General features: G+C 42.7%; 1 protein-coding gene across 1 annotated transcript in view; it reads right to left on the bottom strand.

The window, feature by feature from the left end:
* Positions 1-12238, bottom strand: part of KSR1 (kinase suppressor of ras 1) — a 510276-nt gene that overhangs the window by 56394 nt on the left and 441644 nt on the right. Inside the window, exon 16 of the mRNA XM_085649554.1 lies at positions 6634-6730. Within this exon, the coding sequence (XP_085505680.1) occupies positions 6634-6730 (97 nt within the window). The remainder of the gene's footprint in view (positions 1-6633; positions 6731-12238) is intronic.

Genomic DNA, 12238 nt, shown 5'->3' with positions numbered 1-12238 from the left:
CCAGATTTGGCAGGAAGCTAGATCTTGTACAGAAAGCATGCTGTTTGCGATTTAGCGTAAATCTGTTCAGTAGTTTTGGCGATCTTAAAAAATATTTGTATATCTGGACTTTGGGTTTGAGGGGCTCTCACAAGAGTCTCTCTAGCCCAATTTTTTTTAAATAGAGCCTTCTGATTGGCTTAGGGGACGTTTTTTACCCTTGGGCCATCTTCCTCCCACAGGAGCCTCAAATGGCTTCCTGCAACAGGAAGAAAAATGTAGCAGGCTGCCATTACAGGTCTTAGTCCCTTGTTCTGAGTCTAATTGAAATAATATATATAAGGGTGCAGGGTAGGGGTACCTTGCCCCCCTCAGCTCAGTGGGGACCAGGTCCAAGAGGGACCCCATCAGGGCCCCAAAAAGTAAAATATATGTGTTTTAAAAGTCCCAATCCTGCCGGACTCCAATGAGACACCTGTGAAAGCATGACTTTAATTAAATAAATAATTAAAAGCTCATTGGTGTTATTTATTATTCAGGTGAGGGAAGCATGCGGCTCCCATCCCGAGCCTTAAAAGGCCTTGGGGACCCCATGCCACGGGGCCGAAACAAAGAAAGCTGAAAATGGTGGGGGTTGGCTGCTCATGGGGGTTGGATGCAAGGCCGTGCCCATGGCTGGGCCCTGCGGCCAATCCCACACTACGCAAGGTCGAAGGCTGTTTGCAGCGTTCCTTGCCTGCGAGGGGTTGGCGTCAGGACCTGGCCAACCTCCTCGCTGCACTTGTTGGCTTTAACGTATATTCATAAAATATTACTTTACGCTAAAAATACCCTAGAAATTCACTGAAAAAAACAAAGGTTAAAATTAGGTTATAATTAGGTGAAAAATGTGGTGCCAATGAAATGTTTTAGACTACTAGGTAACTATAACTCGCACCCTCGCTATGCACTGCTTATTACCTCCCATATTACATAACTCATGACATGTTCTATGACTTCATTGATAACATCACTGCAACATCTAAAATGACATCTTTGATGAAAAGACTGGGCATGGCATGAGCACGAGTTACAGTTACCATAGAGCATGAGTTATAGTTACTAGAGATAAATATTTGGACTACCTTTACTGCTATCTTAAAAATTGAAATCACTGTAATGTTGGTCCCATGGACATAGTCAAGTGCAGAACTTGGAGGGCAATTTCCCTAGTGTGCCCATTTTTCTCCCTAATAATTCTTTAAAATCCTTTGACAACTTTTAAAATCACTGTCTTATTCATCCCACAATCAATTCAATTCACACATTTTCATTTCCGATAGAAGAGATCCATAAAACATATAGAGTGCATTAAAAGATATTTCATTATTTATATATCATTGTAAAAACATTTAAACAAATACTATTTTGTGATAACATGTTACAAGCAACGGTTACCAAAGTCCTTAGTGCAATCAGGAGAATAAACATTTAAAACTATGTAAACATTAATTCATTTGTCTGGGTCTATAAGGCTATTATAATGTGTGTGAGGTTGAGTTTTCGAAGTGGAGAGCATAAATATAGAAAAAGGCGAACTCTAAAGTGTCAGTTTCACACATTCTTTGCGATACTCAAAAAGTTAATTCTTGCCAGATGCCTCACCATTTGTAGCAACCACATGTTCACTATACAGAAAAATAAGATGCTGAAAAGTGCCTCCAACTGTTCTGACCTAGTGCAAATGATCATTTGGATTGGCCTGTTCTCTAATAATCAATCTTTTCATTCAGATTAATCCAAACCTTCAAATCAGTTTATGGTAGAGTACTTGTAAATCCTAAGACCGTAAGTTACTTACCTGTAACTGCAGTTCTCCAGTATTGGTATCTTTCATTGATTCTCATGCTTGAATCATTTCCTGCCGTCGAAGTGGGAGTCCCACAGTACCATTAGAAAGCGGTGTAATGTTAAACATAGCCTGGAAAGGCCATAAAACCCTCACTTTAGTAACCAATCTTTATCACTTTAAAAAGAGACAAAACGTTTAAGCTCCAACCAATCAGGTTGTATCATCCTTTAGAACACTCCTCTCGGAGGCTTCTTCTCCAAAATTTTCAGAGCACAAGTGTGAATAAGTACAATATCAAAGAGAAGGTGAGCCTCTCAGGGGAGGAGTTGGGTCACATGTGAATCTATGAAAGATACCAATATCGGAAAACTACAGTTACAGGTAACTTATTTTCTTACTCCAGATCAGAATCAAATTGTATGCTTGGCTATACATCTATACATATATAAACAATGTAAAATATGCGAAACACTTTAGAGGACAGTGGGTATCCCTTACTACGATGGTTCACCTTTACTGGAAAATATGCCATAATACTGCCTGGCCCACTGCTGCAGCTCTTTGAACTACGGAATCCTAGCAGTAGTGCTGAAACGATGTGCGTCTAGTCTTCCAAGTCGCTGCTCAGCAGGTATCTGGAATAGACACATCGGCAAATAGCAAGTCGATACACTTCTAGTTGAATGAGGTTGCACCTTGGTTTGCAAAGGCGTGCCAGCTTTCTGATGGCAACATTGATGGCACTGGTTATCCATTGTGCTATGCTCTGTTTTGAGAGTGGATAACCCTCTCTAGGAGCACTGCATGCTATTACTAATTGATTGGATTTGAGGAAGTGTTTCCTTTTGTCAAGGTAAAATTTGAGACATTTCTTTACATCCATGGAATGCAATGTCCTGTCTGCTGACGTCTTGGGATCCTGGAAAAAAATATTTGGAATTATCAGTTGATTTAAGTGGAAATGTGATGGGACTTTTGGAATTATTTTGGATTTGTTTGCAGAATCACCCTATTGATCCTAAATTCTAACAAAGGTTCTTGAATGATGAAAGCCTGAGTGCCACTTTCAAAAATAGAAATTTAATGTCCATTATGTGGATAGGCTCAAATGAGCTTTTCATTAGTTGGGAAAGCACAGTGTTAAGTTGCCAGAGTAGTGGAGGATGCCTCACTGGCGGAAACACCCTGAATAGACTTTTGAGAAATTGTTTGATGAGTCTGCTAAATGAACACAAAAGTGATGCTGCTAATGTTCAGAAGCGGGATATGGCTGCTAGAAGAACCTTAATGGAAGCATGAGCGAGACCTGATTATGCCAGATGTAGTAAATAAGGATGGATTTCTTCCGGTGTAGATGATACTGGGTGCACGTTGGACCGCTGACACCAGATGCAAAACCGCTTCCATTTAAGGCTGTAAGTCTTGTTTGTACTATCTGCACAAGCCATGGCTAAAATATCCCTGCATTCTCCTGGGATGTTCAGATGCGCAAATTCATTTAATTCAGGAGCCAGGTTCACAAGTATAAGGATTTCAGATCCAGGTGAAGTACTTGGCCGTGGCTCATTGTCAGTTGAGATGGAAGTGGTGGCAGTTGGATGTGGTGTCTTTCTGACAGGAGAAGAAACTCCATGAACCAATGTTGCAGTGGCCACCTCGGAGGGATGAGAATGATCCTGCAAGGCTCTGCCTTCATCTTCATGAGAACCCTTGCGATGAGAGGAGTTGGAGGAAAAGCGTAGGTAAAGATCTGGGACCATGCAATCAAAAATGCATTCCCCATGACCTCGGATACCAGCTTGCATAGAACTGGCATTTCTGGGTCTGGGATGTTGCAAACAAGTCCAGATTCAGTCTGCCCCAATGATGAAAGATTTCCCCCAGGACATCCTGATTCATCTCCCATTACTTCCCAAGTAATTCTCATCTTGTGTAGAGTGCCTTCTATTACATTCTACTTCCCCTGCAAACGTTCTGGCTTCAGAGTCATCTGGTGAAGGATCGACCACTCCCAAATTCTATGTACCTCTTGGGACAGAGAATGAGACCTTGTGCCACCTTGTTTGTGGATATAGTGCATGGTCGTGGTGTTGTCTGTGCGGATGAGCACTGCAGGTTTTATTATCCTGGGCAGGAAGGCTTGTAAGACTAGATGCACTGCCTTGAGTTCTAGCAGGTTGATGTGAAGGAGCAACTGAGATTGCCGCTAACTTGGGGTCCTGCAGATGAGCTCCCCAAACCTCAAAGGAAGTGTCTAAGTTGATGACCAACCAAGAAGCTTAGGGAATTAATGTCAGGCCGACTAAGAGATTTAATTCTCGAGTTCACCAAGACAAAGCTGTGTGCATCCCCGGGGTCACTTGGATGGTTTGTCAAAAGAGCCTTGTGTTTGAATCCACTGCCTGCCCAGCTCCTCTTGCAACTACACATTCACAGGCGGCAGAATGGGACCAAGGGAATGCAAGATGACATCATCCCTAGCAGGGATTTGTAGAGGTGAACAGAAAGTGACTTTTTTCTTTGCACTAGATGTGTCAAGAGCAGCAATCTTGTCTGGCTTTCTGGTGTGGGGTATGCTGTGCTCAGCATTGTATCCAGTGTAGCCCTAAGAATATTATCCTCTTGGATGGCTGATGGATTGACTTTTGCAGATTCATTGCAATGCCCAATTTGTTGAAAAGGTGTAGGCAGGCCCTGGTTGACCTCTGCACAGACTGGTGGGAAAGTGCCTGGACTAGCCAGTCGAGGTAAAACAAAGACTTGTGTTTTTCTTGTCTTAAGGATGCTGCTACTGGTGCCCGCACTTTTAGAAAATTGGAGAGAACATTTCAGGCCGAATGGGAGGACTTTGAACTGATAATGGCTGCAGACAAATGTGAATCTTAAATATTTTCGATAGTGTGGATGTATGGGGACATGAAATTATGAATTCTGAAGACATAATGTGGTCATATAATCTCTGCGGAATGTCTGCTTCCTGAGATATTTGTTCAGTTTTCTCAGATTCAGGATTGGTCTCCATTCCCCAGACTTCTTTCAGACTAAGAAGAAACAGGAGTGGAAACCTTTTCCCCTCTGATTTCAAGGGACTCGTTCTATGGTCCCTTTGCTGAGCATGGTCTGGACTTCTAACCTGAGAAGATGTTTCTGTGGGGATTTCTGGGGTGGAATTGGAGGTGTTTTTGGAATGAATTCCAGTGTGTGGCTGAACTAAATGAGATTAAAACCCATTGTTTGTTGTTATTTTCTTCCATTCATGCAGGTGACTGGTTATTTTGTCTGTGAGGCATGCTACAGGGGATGGGCGGATAGCCGTTGCCTGTAGTTCGTCACGGACGATGTCCTGTGTTTTTTCCCTGTCGACCTAATTTTCCTTTCTGGGCCTGCCTAGAGTAAGCTGCCCGAGGGAGCTGTCACTGCTGGTACTACGGCAAAAACGGTTTCAACCCAGATTGGTATGATGTGCTCATCTTCTGAATGAAGCCTTTTCTTGCCACAGGTCCCAAATGGTTTAAAAGGACATTTCTTTGTTTGCTCTGACATTGTAGAGTCAGATCTGAAGCAGCTGGTAGTTAGTAGTATAAAATAGATTTAAATAACTCTTTCTGAATACGGGAAACAGTTGACCTGAGCAGAGCTCAGTGGAGACTCCCTCACATGATGTGCAGTAGAAAATCGAAGAGACAGAAGCCTCTGACAGGAGTGTTCTAGAGGGCGATGCAACTTGATTGGATGAAGCTTAAAAGTTTAGTCTCTTTTTTGAAATGCCAAAGATGTGTTACTAAGGTGAAGGTTTTATGGTCTTTCCAGGCTATGTTTAACATTACACTGCTTTCTAATGGCAACGGGAACTCCCATTTCTTCGTCGGTGAAGGATTCAAGCATGAGTATCTATTAAAGATCCAATACTGGAGTAAATGAATATTAGAGAAATATGGCACAATGATCAGTCAGAATAAAACTTTTGCATTTTGAAAACAAAATACCAGGATCCGTATAGGTATAGGGAAACTGGTGACAAATTATTAATTGGGAGGCAAAATACATAAATGTGGTGGCAGCAGTAGGCAACAAAAGGGGTTTCTTCAATCCCCTAAAATAACCTTTTGAAACTTTTGATGATGGTCTTCATCATTGCTTGAATCACTATCAAAAGTTAAAAGTTTCATGGTTCAAGTTGCTGTAGATGTGCCTCACCTCTGAGAACTGACAGCGATGCAAAGCATTTGCCATCATGTTTCAGCTTTATCAACCAACCATATTGTTTTTTTTGTTTGCTTGAATTTATAGTGGCTCTGTATTTTCTCTACAAATTGCAGCACCATTCTTCATTACTCACCACATACATAATTATGTTTTGTAAACGGAATTATTTATCTAGCTTTGTTTAAGACCTCTTAGTAGCTCTGATTTCCAAGTCTCGTTCTCTCTCCTACAGGAAAGAAGAATCACAAAGGTTAAATGTACGTATAACCTACTACAAATTACTTTTGAATGTTTCAAAAGATTATTTTTGCAAATCTAATTAGTTCTTAATTGTCTGTATCCAGATTTTCCAAAGGATAAAAGCTGATTTATTATTGGTTAGACAGGTTCTAATGGTGCCATATTCTCACTTTACCGGCCAAGGGTACTCTGTCAAGGGAACCCCTTTTATTGTTATCTGCAAACTTGGGGATTAAAGATGACCATTCTGAAACTCTGATACACCATCTGGTAGCTCTTCCAAGACAGCACACTCCATGTAAATATACTCTTTGTGGTTACTATACATGTCTGTATAATGGATAACGATTTTATTATTTTTCTGTTAAATTTCTTACCTTAATAATCTCTTGCGCAATCTGCCTCGTCTTGTTAATATCCAGTGATGTCTTTGGATCCCTCACGACTGAATGAAGCGTTCTCCCTTTGCAGAAACTAGAAAGTATTTCAAATCACATAGATTTTATTTTTAAAACACACACAAAGTGAGATTTTTCCAACAAACAAGTTTGAATTAACAAAATATTTTGACACTCTAGAGATGTTTAAGAGCTTTTAAAGATGTATTATGGTAATTTCCATTTCTAAAAATGTGTTCTTCTGAACGCCAGGGGAAATGTTTTCAAGGGAATCACTCACTTTCTGAATAAATCATCCAACTGAGTACAAAACATATTTTTATTCTACAAAATGCCTTACTTAAGAGTACTTAGAAAGGGGGCAGTTGATTTAATACAAAGCATTAGTAATACACAACCAGAGTTAATGCGCCTGTTTACATTCTTGAGCATTCTACACACCATGGTTAGGGATAGAGCTATAAAAGCAAATTGTCCGTGTGTATTTTTTTCACTAGGATTTGTCATTGTGTAACACGGATGTCAAAATCATTATTTTATGGATGCTTTGCTCTTAATGATTTCTATTTAAATTATCAACTTTGTCTTTTATTTGAAACCACTTTTGTTTCAATTCATCATTTTATGTGGATTCTTTTCTTTACTTCAATGGTAGTTCCACATACCACTTTTTTTTTTTTTACGGTATCAAACCTGCTGTGAGTTGCACCAACTCTCTGCCCCTTTTGCCGTCTTCCACTGGCACTTCTTTACTTTTCTTTCTCTGACTTCAACGTGAGAGGATTTATGTGACAAACCTGTTCTTCATTCTTTTCCCTGAAGCACTCCAATAGAGTATATGTTTTATTCCACCCCCAGTACTCCAAGTTGCAATCTCACCCTGTGACCTACGCCACTATTTCTCTCTTCAGTTTTACTTTATGTATATAGTGTGGACTCTGCCATTGGTTATGAACTATGTGCCCTGTTTCACATGACGTTGAGCAGACACCACCACTCAAGCCTGGTTCCCCAGTTCAAAACTCAGCAGTCCTGTTTGTAAGGCTACGTCACCTACTCTTCCCTCCCCCATAGCTCTGTATTTCTAAATCTTGTGCATTGCTTAAACCCATCCTGAACCGCTTTCAATTCATACTAGTCAACAGATCCTTAAGCTGAGATGTGTTGAATCTGCCAGTGTTTGTTGCTAATGCTGCTGTTTTGAAATGCACTCAGTGCAAACTGGTTTTAATGTTTTATTGTTTAAGGACACGGTGGATGTGCACGGTTTTTACACGTGGTTTGGCACCAATACTTTTGGGCCAAAGTGCAGACTGTAATCTTGAAACGAGAAATTATGTTTACATTGTGTGACTTATTCATCGAATAAGGTGAAAATATTATCACAAAACTGATTTCTCATTACACAAAGTGCTATCTGATCATTACACACAACTGTACCAGTCCAAGAGGCGCTGCTTCGGCCCGGACCTGGAGAGATTTTTAGAACCTCTCCAGCTGCCCATAGCCTCAGACGTCCACCAAGAGACACTTAATGGACCCCTTACCCTAGAGGAAATCGGGGATGCGATTGGGTCCATGGCGTCTGGGAAAACGCCGGGGCCGGATGGCCTCCCTGCTGAATACTACAAGGCCCACCGGGAATCTCTGACGCAGCAACTGCATACCCTTTACTCCACAGCCCTAGAAGAACGCACACTGCCCCCGTCGATGCAGGAGGCCTACCTTGTGTCCCTGCTCAAACCAGATTGGGACCCTGAAAACTTGGGATCCTAAAGGCCCCTAGCGCTCCTTAATATGGACTATAAAATATTTGCGAAGGTGTTGGACGAGCGTCTGGCGCCGGTGGTCCCCGAACTGGTCCACAAAGACCAAAACGGATTTGTACCCAAGCGTAGCACATCGCTAAATCTACGGAGGTTTTTTAGGGTGGCATCGGATAGTGCAAAGGAGTGGCCCAGGGCGGGATGTATTGTGCTAGACCTCGAGAGAACCTTCGACTGTCTGGAGTGGAGCTACCTCACGGCAGTGCTGCTGCGATACGAGCTGGGGTGGGGTTTTCTCCAGATGGTCAACCTATAAGGATCTCACAGTCCGAGTACGGCTGGGACCCTACATCTTCTATGCCGTATCCATACGCAGGGGCACCAGGCAGGGGTGTCCGCTTTCGCCCCTCCTGTTCGCTCTTGCAATCGAGTCCCTGGCAGCGGCTCTGCGAGTGACGCTAGAGGATGGTATACCCCTAGGGGATGCGACACACTAGACGTCGTTGTACGTGGACGACCTCCTCGACTTCGTGAGGGATGTATGTAATATCTCAGCTCACCTGGCACACCTCGTCGCTCTCTCAGGACTTCGGGTAAACGCCAACAAATCCTGCCTTTACGCATTTAGGGGGGACACTCAGGATCCGGGATATATTCTGGAGGGCGATAAAGGTGCAGTGGAAAGCTGATACTTTCCGCTACCTGGGAATCCAGATTTATCGTCAGCCAACAGACCTCTTCGATGGTAATTTTGGACGCGCCGTGACAGCCATAAAGTCACAACTGCACTTCTGGAAGACGCTCCCACTGACAGTCTCTGGCAGGGTGGCCCTTTCCAAGATTGTGATCCTTCCCCGTCTCCTGTATTACTTTACTAACCTCCCGCTGTATGTCCCGGCGGCCTTTTTCACCACACTCACTAAACAACTCAGGGACTTCCTTTGGGGCAATGCACGACACAGGATAGCATTAGCGAAGCTATACTTACCCACTGATCAGGGGGGCCTCGCTGCACCTTGTTTTGAACAGGGCATAGATACTGTGCTCCTGTCGAGCTCGCTTTAGTGCTTCTCTTTAGGGGTGACCAGCAACAGGCATTGGCGGAATAAGTTATCAAGTACCAGAGCGATGGGTGCCAGGTGCTGCTCTTTCCCCCCGTAACGGAGTGATTGCTTCACCAGTACATCCGCCTTATATTTATCTTTTTATTCAGCAAAATAAACTCAAACAGCAGCCCTCCAAACTAGTACTTGACTAGAGCATGTTGGATAAATGGAAAACAGCCCAGCTGCAGCTGCTAAATCACTTGATTAATGACATCAAAAATGGGTTGACTAATGAATAATCTTGAGCTTCCTGACCCCCCACCTAGGAAGAAACCATTTATCTTTGGGACCTGTCCCACGTGTTCTAGCATCACCCTGTCTATCCTGAGGCATCGTCTTTTGGGGTGTGGGGCGTTTATGCCCCATTCCTGGGTGTTGGAGCTAGGGACGAGAAGGTGTGAAATATTGCTTTAAATAAAAAAATAAATGAAATCCCTTTGCCAAATGTCTTTCATTTTATGTTTATAACTGACAATTCTATTGACAGTAGGGCTCAGAGTAACAGATTGTTGTTTATAGCAGAGCCCTTGCTCCTAAAAGCCATCCCCCACACACCATTCCTCCTTAGCATTTCCCCACTAAAAAACGTGCAGAGGCACCAGCTAATGTTGCTGGTGGAGCAAGGTGTTTCTGAGCATGGCCGGGGCGCCTAGAAGTCCCCCAATCCTCCTTAGCATCCCCTGCAGAATAAGGTGCAAATTAAGGTGTTTCCGAGCACAGCCCAGGCACCTACAACCACCATACGCCTCCTTTGCATATTTCCGCAGAATAAGATGCCTCAGTATAAGGCGCATGGGGGCATCTTTTGGGTGCAGAGCGTGGTGTTTCCAAATGCAATCCGGGTGCCTAAAAGTCCTGCCCAAACACCCTTCTTTAGCATCTCCTGCAGTATAAGGTGCAGAAAGGGCACTGCACTGTATTGTACAATACAATGACAGGCCATACCATACCTTATCATGACAGGCCGTACAATACCGTATCATGTCATGCCATACCATACTATATCATACCATACAATTGACAGGCAAAACTATACAATACCATGACAGGCCATACATACCATAACTTATCATACCATATACAATGACAGGCCATACCATACCATACTATACAATGGCGTTCCAAACCAAATAGTACAAGAGCAAGTCATACAATACTATAGGCTTACGGAGAGATTATGGAGAAACTCACCTTCCATTACAAACCTCAAACAGTTGAGGATGTCTAGAACCTCATATAACAAACATATCTGTATGCGAAAACCGAACACCTTAGGGCACAGCTAGACAATGCCAAAAGCAGACCTAAAAAACTATTTGAAATCATCAAACAACAAGCTAACCAATCAACCAACCAACTCTCTATACACACAAAATCTCTTGCCCCAATGGGGAGGATGGCTCAGCACACTTCTTTGAAAAGTCAGGAAAAATGTAACTTGAACTGGAACTTGCATCAACTAGTGGGCAGCATCAGACCCTGCCGACTCCATCATCTTGGCTAACTGCAGCGAGAGCCCCTACTTCCTACTCGATAGATTATACTCCAAAAACAATGCATCATGGAACTCATTTTTAATACCAGCTGTCGAGCTTCTCAATTTTATGACTTCATTAAAGCCCTCCAATCACTTCAACGATTCACTACACACCAAGTTCTTCAAAGAGCTAAAATCTGCCATTCTCCCACTCTGGTCTTTAATTATCCATGAATCTCTCTGGCAGGGTAGGATTCCGGATTGCCTCAAGATGGGACAAGTCACCCCTATCCCACACTGTCACTAAAACCGGCAGACAAAGGGGGTGGAATTGGTATCCAAGAGTGAAGTGACGATGACACCGAGATCAAGAAACAAATAGGAGAAGTCCAGTACTATAAGAAACTAGACATAAACCCATTGTTAGACATCAGAGAAAGGATTCTGAAAATAACTACAGAAGGGAAAGAAGAAGGCTCTCTAAGCAAAAAAAGAGTTCGAATTCCTTAACATAGAGAACCCCAGTTTTGTACACTATCCCCAAGATTCATAAGAGCACCACAAATCCACCTAGACGCCCAATACTATCAGGGTGTGGGTCTGTTTTAGAACCTATTGGGAAATGCATAAAGCACTTTATCAAAGAGTTTGTCCAGGAACAAGAAACATTCGTAAGAGACTATGTTTATGATTAATTTGATAGAAAACAAGCCATATAACACTGAAACTGATTGGCTGGCCACACTTGACATTATGTCTCTATACACCAACATACCACAGAATGATAGTATTCAGGTAATAGAGGACCTACTCAACACCAGACCTAGACCTACATTGGTGCCCGCCGCATTCATCATTTCCCTACTCAAGATCGTCCTCAGATCTAATTACTTTGTGTCAAACGGTGTTTATTATCAACAGTGCTCTGGCACCAGCATGGGAGCTATTTTTGCGCCGGATCTAGCAAACATCTACATGGACCATGTAGAACAAAAGTTTGCTTTGAGTGCCATGAACCTGTACAGCTCCAACATTAAATGTTGGAAGCGGTACATTGATGACATCTTCCTCATCTGGTCAGGGAGTAAGTCTGACTTCGATGACTTTGTTACATATCTGAACAATATTCAACAACACCTCACTTTCACCTCCACCATTGACAAATCAAGTATAGCCTTCTTGGACCTCAATATACAATACGAGAATGGGGTACGCACATCTCTCCCCTGGAAACC

This window comes from Triturus cristatus, chromosome 3_2 (genome assembly GCF_964204655.1).
Source record: "Triturus cristatus chromosome 3_2, aTriCri1.1, whole genome shotgun sequence".
NCBI lineage: Eukaryota > Metazoa > Chordata > Amphibia > Caudata > Salamandridae > Triturus > Triturus cristatus.
This window is presented reverse-complemented; position numbering and strand designations above follow the sequence as displayed.